Raw genomic sequence first — 15,269 nt, 5'->3', positions numbered from 1 at the left:
TTTGGGTCGAAATAGAGGACCCAAAAGGAAATTTAACTATGGGAGTTTGTGATCGCCCACCAAATCAAAAGAGAGAGGATGATTATAATATGATGGAAGGATTAAAGATAGTGGCTAAACGTAAAAAACTGTGTCGTAATAGGTGATTTTAACTACCCGCAGATTGATTAGGTCAATATGTGTTCAGGTCGAGAGAAAGAGATTGAGTTTCTAGATGCTCTCAATGACTGTGCTATGGAGCAGATGGTCTCAGAACCTACCAGGGGTGGGGCGATCCTGGATTTGGTCCTAAGTAATGCCCAGGACTTGGTGAAAGATGTAAAAGTGATTGCGCCACTTGGGAGCAGTGACAATAATGTTATTGATTTCACCGTTTGCATAAATAGGGAGTTGCCCAAAAAGACCGCCACAACCACGTTTAACTTTAAAAGGGGTAAATTCTCTGAGATGAGGAGGCATGTGAAGAGGAAACTGAAAGGAAAGGAAAATACAGTCAAACCCCTTGGGGAAGCTTGGAGGCTATTTAAAACTACAATCCTAGAAGTCCAGATAAAATATATACCATAAGTTAGGAAAGGCACAATCAGGTATAAGAAAAGGCCTGCATGGTTAACAAACAAAGTAATGGAAACTGTAAAAGGTAAGAAGGACTCCTTTAAGCGGTGGAAAGTGAGATTAATAAAAGGGAATAAAAGGCTGTGGCAAATCAAATGCAAGACTGTGATCAGGCAGGCAAAAAGGGTCTATGAGGAGCATATTGCAAAAAACATAAAGACCAACAATAAAAATTTCTTCAAATATATTAGAAGCAGGAAACCAGCCAGGGAAAGCAGTGGGGCCCTTGAATGACTAAGGGGTAAAAGGATTACTGAAGGAGAATAGGGAAATGGCTGAGTTCTGAAAGAACTCAAAGTTGAACTTGTGGATCTCCTGACAAAAATATGTAATCTTTCATTGAAATCTGCCTCCGTTCCTGAGGACTGGAAGGTAGCAAATGTCACCCCCATCTTTAAAAAAGGTTCCAGAGGAGATCCGGGAAATTACAGGCCAGTCAGTCTGACTTCAATACTGGGAAAGTTGGTAGAAACCATTATCAAGGACAGAATGAGTAGGTACATTGATGAACACAAGTTATTGAGGAAGACTCAGCATGGGTTCTGTAAGGGAAGACCTTGCCTCACTAACCTGTTACAGTTCTTTGAGGGGGTGAACAAACATGTGAACACAGGGGACGCAATCGATGTTGTTTACCTTGACTTCCAGAAAGCTTTTGGTAAAGTTCCTCATCAAAGGCTCCTTAGTAAGCTCGAGAGTCATGGAGTAAAAGGGCAGGTCCTTTTGTGGATATAACTGGCTAATTAATAGGAAGCAGAGAGTGAGTATAAATGGGCAGTCTTCGCAGTGGAGGACGGTAAGCAGTGGGGTGCCGCAGGGCTCAGTACTGGGCCTCATGCTCTTTAACTTGTTCATTCATGATTTGAAGTTTGGAGTAAGCAGTGAAGTGGCTAAGTTTGCAGATGACACTAAATTGTTCAGGGTGGTGAGAACCAGAGAGGATTGTGAAGCACTCCAAAGAGATCTGTTGAAGCTGGGTTAGTGGGCGTCAACGTGGCAGATGAGGTTTGATGTGGCCAAGTGCAAAGTAATGCACATTGGGGCCAAGAATCCCAGCTACAAATACAAGTTGATGGGGTGTGAACTGCCAGAGACTGACTAAGGGAGAGATCTTGGGGTCGTGGTAGATAACTCACTGAAAACGTCAAGACAGTGTGCGATTGCAATAAAAAAGGCCAATGCCATGCTGGGAATTATTAGGAAGGGAATTGAAAACAAATCAGCCAGTATCATAATGTCCCTGTATAAATAAATGGTGCAGTCTCATTTGGAATACTGTGTACAATTCTGGTCACCGCACCTCAAAAAGGATATTATAGCATTGGAAAAAGTCAAGAAAAGGGCAACTGGAATGATTAAAGGTTTGGAACACTTTCCCTATGAAGAAAGGTTAAAATGCTTGGGGCTCTTTAGCTTGGAGAAACGTCGACTGCGAGGTGACATGGTAGAGGTTTACAAGATTATGCATGGGATGGAGAAAGTAGAGAAAGAAGTACTTTTCTCCCTTTCTCACAATACAAGAACTTGTGGGCATTCAATGAAATTGCTAAGCAGTCAGGTTAAAATGGATAAAAGGAAGTACTTCTTCCCCCAAAGGGTGATTAACATATGGAATTCACTGCCACAGGAGGTGGTGGCGGCTACAAGCATAGCCAGCTTCCAGAGGGGATTGGATAAACATCAGGAGCAGAGGTCCATCAGTGGCTATTAGCCACGCTCCAAAACACCATCTCTTTCATCTGCCCAGTTCCCAGGCAGGCAGTAGAGGTAGCAGGGCAGCGACCTTCTCCTACCCCTCATTTAAAGATCCTCATGGGAGGGCAAGGCCGGGGGGGGGGGGGTCAGCCTGGGGTGACAAAAACCGCAGCACCCCCCCCCCCCACACACACCAGTCCATTGAAAAATTGTCTTCCACGATACCGGTCCCTGGTGCCAAAAAGGCTGGGAAGCACTGATCTAGTCCACGTTCATGTAGTCCCTGTCCATGTAGGAACAGGCAACTACAGAGCACTCAGCTGGGTCTCACAGTCAGACTCTGACAAGATATAGATGTCTTATCTTCCCCAGGGGGTACTACATCAGCCTTTCAGCCATACCCTTAGAATGACAGGCCAAGAAGAAGTTGTGGACAGGGAAGGATGTGATCCACATACCTTGAAGCCTGATCCCCTTCACCTGCACTTCTGGTGGGGAACAGGAATGCCCCCTCAAACAAATCATGGCACACAACCCAGAAAAAAAGCAGTAGAGCCGATGCCTGGGAAATGCTGTCAGTGGCTCAAGCAAGTGAGCCCAGCCAGAAGAATCTCCTCACCCTCCAGGCAGTTTTATGAAATAGAATACGGTATGGATAAAGTTCTGGGTCACACCTTAGAGGCAAGAAAGCCTGGTTGCCAATTTGGGTTGGGGATCCCTGGGGATATGGGGGGTGGCGTTTGGGGAGGGACTTCGGAGAGGTATAATGCCATAGAGTCGACCTTCCATAGGAAGGTCTTATTTCATGTACCAACCCATCCTCCACTGTACTTTAATGTCTTCCTTTTTTTCTAATGGCAAACTATAATGGATGTTATAACCTCTTGAGAAACCATGCCCTCTATTTAAACTAACAACGCCAGAATGTTACCTAGATTTATGGCACTTCGCACCTACAACAGCAGTCTGCTTTTTATCACCCTCCAGTGTTGTTTCAGCCCTGCTTTGCTCTAACACTAACAAACACAGATCCCTATTTGTGATTCTTTTAATCTGCTAAAAACATTCCCATGATTCCACACTGCCCACTTATATTAAGAATTGTTGCTTCCACTCCCATTTTGTCTGATGGTCTGCTTAAGAGCATACGAAAGCTTACATTTTGAATAAAACTGAGTTGGTCTTAAAGGTACACTTGTCTACTGCTTTGTTCTCTTCCATAGGATCTGTTTTCTCCAGGGAAATTGATCTCTGTAGACTGGAAATCAGTCGTCATGCCAAGAGATCTTCAGTCTCCACTTGGAGGATGGCAGCTTTCAAACAAGCAGAGAAAGACAAGTGGACAGAAACCTTCCCCCACTCCCCCCCCCACCCGCTTCCCACAGTTTACAGTTACTCCTGAGTTGTGACAATGGAACGATGCTTGTGGGCAGGTCTCATTTTGGGCAGGAGCTCTAAATTTTATTATGCTCTTTCTTTCTTATTCCCTCCCCACCCCACCCCAAAATACTTGCTTCCAGGCTCCATTGTTCAACCCCCATGAGAATTTTGCTGAACTTTAAGATCTGACAAACTTTCTAATATTTCCCCCCACAAAAAATGGCAAAATAACCAAAACATATACAGCAGTCAGATGGAAATCTTCCTCACTGGCCACTGTGGCCACATAGGAGAAAGTAATTTTCAAAGTATAATGAGAGTAAGGTTTTTTATGGCCATTATAATTCAAGGAGCATTTTAAGGTAGATGCTGAGCTGATTTAATTTAGTACACCTTCTGGTGACGTCAGGGCCCAGAGTGTGTGGCATATGCAAATTAGTTTGCAAATGAATTGTGCTAATGACCTCTGGCACCTCTTTTTCTACAAAATGACCCCTGCTTGCAGGCAGTGTTACTTCTAAACTGAGTTAGCGTGAGCTAGCTCACAGATTTTTTGCCTCCAGCTCACAAATATTTGTCCCAGCTTAGGAAGAATGACCCTAGGGCACAATAATTTATGCAGTAGCTCACAACTTAAAAGCCAGTAGCTGACAAAGTAGAATTTTTGCTCACAAGACTCTGCAGCTTAGAGGGAACACTGCTTGCAGGGTAGACGCTTCAACAGGGGCACATGATCTTGCCAGAGTGGTTCGCTCAAGGGGTTAAAGAGAATGAGTCTCAAATTCCTAGACGAGCCTCATCAGGAAGGAAGGCCATGTGACTGCCAGAGAAACTTCCTGCTGTTGGAGTTCTTCCGTGGGGAAAGTTGCCTCGCAAGTTTCCGCGCGAGGGACCAGTCGAACCTGCACAGCTGGCTGGAAGGAAAGGGAGGGAGCCTCTGCGAAGGAGGCAGGCGGTGGCGCAGCACCTCTGGACGCCTCTTCCCTGAGCAGCCCGACAGGTTTGCCCTTCCCACCGCCACCAAGGAGGACTCTGGTAGGGGGTTTCCAATGGGGACGCTCAGGAGGGAAGGGGAGTGGGTGCACACGCAGGCGAGGGAGTGGGTCCTGCAGTAGGGTTGCCAATCCCCAGGTGGAGGCAGGGAACCACCCCCCACCCCGGTTTGGAGGCCCTCCCAACGCTTCAGGGTCATCATAAAGGGGGAGGGGGGGAATGTCTGCTGGGCACTCCATTGTTCCCTTATGGGGACCGATTCCCACAGGGTATCATGGAGAATCAATCCATGGGAATCCGGGGCTGTTTTTTTTTGAGGTAGGAGCATCAAACTTTCAGCATAGCATCTGGTACCTTTTCTCAAAATCCCTCCAAGTTTCAAAAGGATTGGACCAGGGGCTACAGTTCTATGAGGCCCCCCCCAAAAAAAGTGCCCCCATCCTACATTATTTCCAGTGGAGGGAAGGCATTTAAAAGGTGTGCAGTCCCTTTAGATGTGATGGCCAGAACTCCCTTTGGAGTTCCATTATGCTTGTCACAACCTTGCTCCAGGCTCCACCCCCAAAGTCTCCCAGCTCCACCCCAAAGTCCCCAGATATTTCTTGAAGTTACAATATATTTCAAGTTACAATCTTATTCTACAGACTTAATAGACTCCTTTAGGGATGTAAACCTGGCTGGAGGAGGGGGAGAGACAGGGGAATCCTTTGGAATTACAGCTCATCTCCAGACTACAGAGATCAGTTCCCCTGGAGCAGGAGTGGCCAAACTTGCTTAATGTAAGAGCCACATAGAATAAGCACCAGATGTTTGAGAGCCACAAGACATGAGCGTCAGTTGTTTGAGAGCAGCAGGACAGGCAGGCAAATAGGTGAGGGAGGGATGGAGAAGTGGAAAGAAAGCAACTTTAACTTTAAATGTGTTCTCCAATCCACGGGTGGGGGCTTCAAGAGCCACACAATATGTGTGAAAGAGCCAAATGTGGCTCCCAAGCCACAGTTTGGCCACCCCTGCCCTGGAGAAAATAGTGCTTTGGAGGGTGGACTGTATGGCATTGGACCCTATTGAGTTCCCTCCCCTCCCCAAGATTCTTTTCCAGGAGTTTCCCAACCTGGAGCTAATATTAATATTTATGTTGAAATAGTGGCCACTGTAAGAATTCATGGGATGTCAACAGGCCCTCCTCTTGGGTCTTTCAGAGCAGCCCTTGGAAACATTCATTTTAAATAAAAACTAGAGTTTCCAGTTTCCAGGTGGAACCTTGAGATCTCCCACTTTTACTACTGATCTCCAGCTGGCAGAGATCAGCTCCCCTGGAGAAAATGGCTGCTTTGAAAGGTGGGCTTTGTGGCATGGTACATGCTGAGGCCCCTCCCCAAACCCCACCCTCTCCTGAATCCACCCCCAAAGTCTCCAGGTATTTTCCAACCCAGACCTGGCAACTGTAATAATTACAGTAATCCGGGCCTTTTTCTTTCTTTCTTTCTTTCTTTCTTTCTTTCTTTCTTTCTTTCTTTCTTTCTTTCGGGGGGGGGGGGGGGAGCAGGAACGCAGTTCCGGCTGGCTTGGTGTCAGGGTGTGTGGCCTAATATGCAAATAACTCCTCTTGGGCTTTTTCTACAAAAAAAGACCTGCATGAAACAATGGTGACATCAGGGGGCCTGGCCTAATATGCAAATGAGTTCCTGCTGGGCTTTTTCTACCAAAAAAGCCCTGTCAGTAATAATGTTGGCATTTCTAGAGGGCCCTCGATGTGCATTGTCCAAAGTTTGGAAAGAATGTTCTTAAATATGCAACACAGAATAAAAGTGATAAGAGGAATTTTTGGATTGTTAATTGGAGTTTTGAGGATTCATCACCCCCTTTTCCCATTGTGAAAGGACTGTGGGGTCTTTTGAAAGGGACGGGCTCTTGGTCAAAGCCACATTAGGTGGGGCTTTACTAGGATGTCAGTTCCTGCTTGCCTGGGGAGAGGGGCGAAGATCCTGTGTCCTGGTGGCTCCATTTAGGTAGGGGCATCCCTTCCCAGGGCTGACCTTTGGTGCCAGTTTGGTGTAGTGATTAAGTGTGCAGACTCTTGTCTGGGAGAACTGGGTTTGATTCCCCACTTCTCCACTTGCACCTGCTGGAATGGTCTTGGGTCAGCCAGAGCTCTGGCAGAGGTTGCTCTTGAAAGGACAGCTGCTGTGAGAGTCCTCTCAGCCCCACCCACCTCACAGCGTGTCTGTTGTGGGGAAGGAAGATAAAGGAGATTGTGAGCCGCTCTGAGATTTGGAGTGGAGGGCAGGATATAAATCTAATATAATCTTCTTCCTCCTCTACTCTTCTCCACTTTGGGTCCCTATCAAGGATGAGCAGACAGATCCTTCTGGATCCCCACAGTAGTCTCCTTCCTTCCCATTGCAAAGGGGAAAAAAATAACTGTGATGCAAGGCTTCTGATAGACTAAAAACAGTATATAAAATATATCTTGTCTTCGTGGCTTTTTGTAACTATTCAGAGTGGCATTCCATCACTTTCATACAGTTATAATTACATAAATCTCAAAAGTTGATGCCAAATACTTTAGTAATTGCAAAACAAAGGAGAAGCAGTTCAGAAATTATTTAAATTCCATCAAAACCGACATGCAGTGGGTCCAAAAAAATATTCTGGGTCACCAACCTGTGATGATAAGTAACCCGCTGTAAATTCGTTTCATGCAAGGTTTTCTTCCAGTTTTATACAGCTTCCCAAAACATTACTACTTGTAATTATATTCCAAAACAGAACCAATGTTCTGAATAACTAATCTTCAATCTCCAAACCATGCAAAAACTTTTAAGTCTCTACAGGTGATTCAGAATATTTTTGGGATTGCATGTGGGATTGGGTGGGATTTACATAATTACTGGACTGCTTTTCCTTTGTTTTGCAATTACTAAAGTATCTGACATCAAGTTTTGAGATTCATGTAATTACAATTGTTTAAATATGGTGGAATACCAGACTGAATAGTTACAAAAAAACGCTAATACAAGATATATTATATAAATTGGTTTTGGAATATCAGAAGCCTTGCATCACAGTGCAGAGCTCATTTTGGGCAGGAGTTCACAGGAGGTCTAGAACCTCAAAATTTTATTGTGCTTTCTCTCCCCCCCCCCCAAAAAAAACTTTGCTTTTGGCCTCCATTGTTCAAATCCACTGTGAGAATTTTGCTGAACTTTAAGATTTGACAAACTTTCTGATATTTTCCCCTACAAAAAATGGGGAAATAACCCAAACATAAAAAAGAGATAGATTAAAATCTTACCACTGTGGCAACATAGGAGAAAGTAACTTTAAAAGTATGATGAGGGTAAGGTTTTAATATAATTATAACTCAAGAAGCATTTTAAGGTAGATGCTGAGCTGATATAATTTAGTACAGCTTCCAGTAATGTCAGGGGTGTGTGGCATATGTAAATGTTATGCAAATGAGCTGTGCTACTGCGCTCCAGCACCTCTTTTTCTACAAAATGACCACATAGTGTTCCCCCTGCCCCTTTGTAATTTCTTACACTGTGATCCCGTGTTTTGTTTGTTCCCTCCCTTCCCATTGCATGGGTTTTAAAAATTTATTTCTCCTGTTTGCAGTTCTGAGTGACTGGGGTTCAGTAGCCTGATTTAAAAATCAGAATATTTCTTAGAGTTACAATAGCTAGGAGTCACTGGTCTGTTTCTTTCCCCCAGAGGAAGACTTCTCATTCCCAAATCTGATTTCATATCCACAGTGGAAGGAGGAGATCCACTTTTCCAGAACCCAGAGGAAAGAAAGAGATCAACAGGTATCTGTTTACTTGTGTGGAGGGAACCTTTCTCTAGTGCATGTGGGTAGGACTTCTCTTGGGCTAAATTTCACCAGCTGGCAAATGGAGGGATTAATTAAGACGCAACAGCCAGAGAATGGCCAGGAAGTCTTTCTGAAGTGCAAGAGAGACATTAGAAGAGAGACCAAGAGGCTAGCTGGTTTGTATCCATGGTGGTAGAGGGAGGAAATGTTTCTACAGTGCTCGGCTTTAATAAATGATTTATTTGTGTGCTGCCTCTCTGCATGCCTGTTCATATTGGTTCAAAAATAAAATAATACCATAGAATCCTAAATACTGTCTAAATTATCAACTTATAAAGCCAGGGACACAAGAAGATGGTAAAATACCACTTTATTCCAAAAAATTGACACTTATTGGATATTCAGATTTTTGGAATAAAGTGCTAGAGCAAATAAAACATATTCGATCTAACAATTCTAGTAGATTTTAAACTTCTTTTATTTGATATCTGGCCTGATAAGTTGGCAGGTAAAGATCAGAAATCTTTAATCTCAACAATGTTGGCAATAGCTTGCATGACGATTGCTAAAAATTGGAAACCCGCACATACCCCCATGATTGAAATGTGGTATGATAAGTTATGGCATCAGTATGTAATGGGAAAGACAATGGATAACCCATTCTTTGAAAATGATACTGATTGGCTATAGATTATTATTTGTTTTGGGCCCTGGTTTTGGAATTCTTTGGGAATATTTCCTTTTTGCCTAATACAGGGGTGGCCAATGATAGTTCTCCAGATGTTTTTTGCCTTCAACTCCCATCAACCCCAGCCAGCATGGCCAAATGACTGGGGCTGATGGGAGTTGTAGGCAAAAAACATACGGAGAGCTACCGTTGGCCACCCCTGGCCTAATAGAATGAATTGTAGGCTATTCCTCAATTCAGATACCTAGCATATTATGTATTGTTTTTGTAAATTGTTATATGCATCCAATTGTCTAAATTGGATTATTGTATGTTAGATTTATATTTTTATTATTTCCCCTGTGCTCCCTTTGTATTGAATTAGATTTAATAAAATAATAATTTTTTTTAAATGATGGTAAAATAGCCACTGAGTTGGCCAAGAAATCTCCTGAAAATGGTCCTCAGATTAGATGCTAAACCATAATAGCTAAAATGATAACCTTCTAAGCTAAAGCTCAGTTGGAAAGAAAGGTTTTGGTCTGACTCTATAGGAAGATAAACTCCAGGTGAGATTCAAATGGGGGATGTAGGAATGAAGACTTTCGACACGTGTTGAGGGGAGAATGCGTCTGCCTTGCCCCTTTGAGCAAGGGTTTATCTATTGCTGCCTCAGTAGCGCCAGAAATAAAAAACAGCTTACAGCATCGAACAGACAAAAGCCCTGACAGGAAGTCATATGTCCATGAAGTCATGTCTTCAAAGCCCCCAAGATTTGACACAGCCAGCAATTTATCAAGAATACATGTGTCAGCAAAAGGAAGCAAGAATACGAGTGTAAGATGCCCTTTTAGCCTTTTAGACACAACGTGGGCGGCTTAGGCCAATATGCCAAATGTGTGATCCACCCACATTTCTGTCTTCAGGCTTTGTGGGGTCTGGAGGCTCAAGCGTGTGAGCCCCACAGGGGGACATTCCCCAAATGAAGAAGAAGATGATATTGGATTTATATCCCGCCCTCCACTCCAAAGAGTCTCAGAGCGGCTCACAATCTCCTTTACCTCCTCCCCCACAACAGACACCCTGTGAGGTGGATGGAGCTGGAGAGGGCTCCCACAGCAGCTGCCCTTTCAAGGACAACCGCTGCCAGAGCTATGGCTGACCCAAGGCTATGCTAGCAGGTGCAAGTGGAGGAGTGGGGAATCAAACCCGCTTCTCCCAGATAAGAGTCTGCACACTTAACCACTACACCAAACTGGCAATCCCATCAATGAGAGGCCACCACTGAAAATGCAGAGTCTCTGTTCACCACCTGCCTTACCTGTGCAGTCCAGGCCATAGAGCACTTTCTCATTCATAGGTTCAGTAGTCTTGAAGTGCCACAATTCCTTTCTACAAATTTTGTGGAACGCCCCTGCTGATTTCCTATCTGTCAGCATTTAGTTGTGCCACTAAATGCTGACGGATAGGAAATTGGTGGTGGCGTTCCACAAAGATATAAATAAAAACTAGAGGAAGCCGGGAATGCAGTGAATTTGTAAAAAAGGAATAGTGGCACTCCAAGAGTATTGAACCTACAAATGAGAAAGACGGTCCATAGAAGAAGGATAGTTCAGATCCAAAATGAAATTGGACTAGTTCTTTTATTGTCGGACTTTATTCAGAAAATATTATGATTTTGGACAGTAGTAATGTGTGCATGGGATGGTTTTCTCACTGTATTATTATATTGTAACTTGAAAATGAACTGTTGAAAATTATTATATAGAGACATTATCTTGTAAACAGAGAGAGTTCTTTGTGTCTTTTCCTAGTTACTGTACCTCCATGGTCCCAATATCTGTTGACACTATCATTATCAAGAGCAGTTAATGATCTTCTTTACTTGATTCCATCTTTGCCTGAAGGTTTTATTCTGTGCCCTTTATTCTAGAGGCTGATGGACACCAGGACAAGTACAAGGGAGAACCACAGCTGCATATACTTGAGACAAAACAGCAGAAAAGCATAAGTGGAACAAATTGGAAAAGGAGAACAAATCCTCTCCTGCGAGTGCTGAATCCCAAGTGTTTCATAGACACAAGCGTTAACACAGGGGAGAAACCTCATAAATGGTTTGAGTGTGTAAAGAGCTCTGCTCAGAATTGCATCCTTGCTGTTGATCAACAAATACACACAGGGGAATAATCACATAAATGCTTAGCATGTGGAAAGGCTTTTCTTGAAGTGACACCCTATATGTTCATCGACAAATCTACACTGGGAAGAAACGATATAAATGCTTGGAGTATAAAATGAGCTTAGCTCAGAGTTCAGACTTTCAGTCCCATCAATGTATCCACACTGGGGAAAAACCATATATATGCTTGGAGTGTGGAAAGAGCTTTGCTCGGAGTTCAGACCTTACTACCCATCAACGTATCCACACTGGAGAGAAACCATATGAATGCTTGGTGTGTGGAAAGAGCTTTGCTCATAGTTCACAACTTAAATCCCATCAACGTATCCATACTGGGGAGAAACCATATGAATGCTTGGTGTGTGGAAAGAGCTTTACTCAGAGTTCTCATCTTAAATCCCATCTACGCATCCACACCGGGGAGAAACCATACGAATGCTTGGTTTGTGGAAAGAACTATGCACAAAGTTCAGAGCTTAAATCCCATCAACGTATCCACACTGGGGAGAAACCGTATAAATGCTTGAATTGTGAAAAGAGCTTTGCTCAGAGTTCACACCTTACTAAACATCAACGAATCCACACAGGGGAGAAACCATATAAATGCTTTGAGTGTGAAGAGAGCTTTTCTTGTAGTTCACAGCTTACTAAACATCAGTGTAGTCACACAGAGGAGAAACCATATAAATGCTTGGATTGTGAAAAGACATTTGCTGAGAGTGACACCTTTAGTGCCCATCGACGAATCCACACAGGAGAGAAACCATATACATGCTTGGATTGTGGAAAGAGATTTGCTCAGAGCTCAGAATTTACTCATCAGTGTATCCACCCTAGGGAGAAACCATATAAATGTGTGGTTTGTGGAAAGAGCTTTGTTTGTACTTCACAACTTACTAAACATCTACGTATCCACACTGGGGAGAAACCATATAAATGCCCGGACTGTGGAAAGAGCTTTGCTCAGAGTGCACATGTTGCTGCCCATCAACGAATCCACACAGGGGAGAAACCATATACATGTTTGGAGTGTGGAAAATGCTTTGCTCGGACTTCACAGCTTACTACCCATCAACGTGTCCACACTGGTGAGAAGCCATATGAATGCTATGAGTGTGGAAAGAACTTTGCTCATAGCTCACAACTTAGATCCCATCAACGTATCCACACAGGAGAGAAACCATATGAATGCTGGGAGTGTGGAAAGAGCTTTACTCAGAGTTCACATCTTAAATCTCATCAATGCATCCACACTGGGGAGAAACCATATAAATGTTTGGATTGTGGAAAGAGCTATGCTCAGAGTTCAAAGCTTATTTCCCATCAACGTATCCACACTGGGGAGAAACCATAAAAATGCTTGGATTGCGAAAAGAGCTTTGCTTGTAATTCACAGTTTACTAAACATCTATGTATCCAAACAGAAGAGAAACCATGTATATGCTTGGGGTAAGGAAAATGCTTTCCTTGGAGTTCACACTTTACTATCTATTGATAAATGCAGACAAGGGACAAGCCATATAAATGTTTGGACTGTGAAGAGAACTGGGCTCAGAGTTCAGAACTTACTGCCCATCAACCGATCCACATAAATGGACATACTTTATAAATGCCTGGAATGTGGAAAGAATTTTGCTCAGTGTTCACAGCATATTACCCATCAACAGAGCGACTCTGGGGTGGGATGGCAGAATCACCTTGGAATGCAGATAGAACTTCATTTAAAAGGCAAATTGTAAGAATTCACCCAAGGGAGAAGCCATATAAATGCTATGCCACATTTGCATCATAGAATTCATACAAGAGAGAAATCATGCAAATTTTCCAGTGTTGCAAGATCTTCCTCCTTGATCCCTATCTTAGCAGATATCGTCATCTGGAGATTTTGTGTTATATCAGGCTTGCCTTATGCCTGCTGTTGAACTGGTATTGGTTAAAGCAGGAACGACAAATATAAGGCCCAGGGAAGGAGAACCAGCCTGTCCAGGGCTCTTGCCCGTCTCACAAGTATGTATGGAAATATAAGGTAGTCCCCCTATCCCTTGGGAAAAAAACTAGTTTTATGATTAAATACATTTATTGGGGCTTTTGTGAGCTTCCTAGTAAATCAAGCGCTTTCGCTGCTAGGAATCATTTGCTTTTGCTTGTATTTTGAGTAAAACATATCATTAATTGAGTTTGCCTGTGTCCTTTATATAGTTTATATCTCTAGTACCGGACATTACATATTAGGGCATGCATGACAAAGTGACGTTTATGTCAGATCTGGCCCTCATTAACAAATGAGTTCCACACCTCTGTTAAGGCAGGTTCAGTTTGCAACTAAAATGTCTGGAATACAAGTTGTTATAAAATGTGAGAACATCTTATGGAGTGTCACAGTCCTTTAGGATTAATGGATGTTGTTTAGGACTAGGTTCTTTGCCTCTGTCACTGCATTTGCCATATTTAATGATAGGACTACTGAATGAGCAGTTCTGCCAACTGTCAAAAGAGCCGTAGTTATACTGCATGAACTGATGGCAAGAGCAGTCATCCTTTATACCAAACTGTATCCGAAACTTTTGTTTGTCACAGACATGGTACCCCAGCTTTGTCCCCAGCATGAACCCAAAGCAACTTAAGAAGAAGATATTGGATTTATATCCCACCCTATACTCTGAATCTCAGAGTCTCAGAGCGGCTCACAATCTCCTTTACTTTCCTCCCCAACAACAGACACATTGTGAGGTGGGTGGGGCTGAGAGGGCTCTCGCAGCAGCTGCCCTTTCAAGGACAACCTTTGCCAGAGCGATGGCTGACCCAAGGCCATTCCAGCAAGGGGAGGAGTGGGGAATCAAACCTGGTTCTCCCATGTAAGAGTCTGCGCACTTAACCACAACACCAAACTGGCTCTCACCAGTTGTTCTTCTCTTCTCCGATTTATCATAACTACAATCACGCTGAGAGTTAGGTTAGGCTGAGATTTCCTTGGCTGAGGTGGGAGTCAAACCTGGACTCCTAGAGCCCAGTCAAGCATTCTAAACCCTGCACCACCCTGGCTTTTTCAGTTCCGGAGGGGATATTTTCCACCCTCCTTGTTTCTGGTACCTTTCTCCACAGTACAGGCTGATAGCATCTGCTCCCATCCCATGAGGTGGTTTAACTTCAGAGTATTACTGATGGATATGGCCAGTCAGGGCTTTTTTTTTTGTAGCAGGAACTCCGTTGCATATTAGGTCACACACCCCCGATGTAGCCAATCCTCCTGGGGCTTACAGTAGGCCCCGTACGAAGAGCCCTGTAAGCTCTTGGGGGATTGGCAACATCAGTGTGTGTGTAGCCTAATATGAAAAGGAGTTACTGCTACAAAAAAAGCCCTGCGACCAGTGATGTAGGGGAAGAGTTGCTGGTCTTGACCAGAAAGATCCTCGAGGTTGTTTCTGCTGGCCAGAACCCAAAATGGCCTAGTTTCTCAGCTAAAGGTGCCAACCAGGGAGCCTAGAGACCCCTGGAGAGGAGGAGGAAACAGTCACAGTCACATGGCCTATTGTAGATCAGAAACAATCTAACCTATATCAGTGGATATTTGTTGAAGGCAGCAGGGAAAATATGTATTAGTTAAATATACTGGGTTATGGTCAGAAGTCACAGGGATTTTTAGAAACCCAGCATTTGTGTGTATTTTATGTATGTTTAGTCTTTGAAGTTATAAGTAATGCATTAGCCAGGAATATGCATCTTTTATCAAGAGGGACAGCCAAAAACCCCCAAAGAAGTCTTTGTTGAGGAGGTGATAGAACAAAGTTTGAATTCAGTGGCATTTTTAAGATAAAAGTTTTATTCAAGGAATGAGCTTTTGTGTGTAGGCACATAATGAAGTGGTTTTAGCAGGTGCAGAAATTAAACAGCAATAATAAGTGTATATGGTCACAATTTGGATTTTA

The 15,269-nt window shown here is 43.4% G+C and overlaps 3 protein-coding genes across 4 annotated transcripts in view; 2 read left to right on the top strand and 1 right to left on the bottom strand.

Moving 5' to 3' along the window:
- The window catches only part of LOC132571892 (uncharacterized), an 851,656-nt gene that overhangs the window by 619,998 nt on the left and 216,389 nt on the right, over window positions 1-15,269 (top strand). The window lies entirely within an intron of this gene.
- The window catches only part of LOC132570973 (oocyte zinc finger protein XlCOF6-like), a gene marked incomplete at its 5' end in the record, with an annotated part of 164,420 nt that overhangs the window by 19,069 nt on the left and 130,082 nt on the right, over window positions 1-15,269 (bottom strand). The window lies entirely within an intron of this gene.
- Window positions 4,516-13,520, top strand: LOC132571321 (zinc finger protein 420-like). 2 transcript variants are annotated; one of them, XM_060238129.1, is made up of 3 exons: window positions 4,516-4,725; window positions 8,398-8,492; window positions 11,098-13,520. In XM_060238129.1, exon 3 carries the CDS (start codon window positions 11,459-11,461, stop codon window positions 12,695-12,697), a length of 1,239 nt encoding a protein of 412 aa, XP_060094112.1. In that variant the 5' UTR covers window positions 4,516-4,725; window positions 8,398-8,492; window positions 11,098-11,458; the 3' UTR covers window positions 12,698-13,520. The 2 variants fall into 2 exon arrangements, with proteins under 2 accessions (XP_060094112.1, XP_060094111.1); XM_060238128.1 differs by having other exon boundaries at window positions 4,535-4,725; window positions 8,439-8,492.

This window comes from Heteronotia binoei, chromosome 5 (assembly GCF_032191835.1).
Source record: "Heteronotia binoei isolate CCM8104 ecotype False Entrance Well chromosome 5, APGP_CSIRO_Hbin_v1, whole genome shotgun sequence".
NCBI lineage: Eukaryota > Metazoa > Chordata > Lepidosauria > Squamata > Gekkonidae > Heteronotia > Heteronotia binoei.
This window is presented reverse-complemented; position numbering and strand designations above follow the sequence as displayed.

Excerpts from the sequence above, each read along its gene's own strand:
- LOC132571321 (XM_060238129.1), top strand. The coding sequence starts at position 11,459 with ATGAGCTTAGCTCAGAGTTCAGACTTTCAGTCCCATCAATGTATCCAC.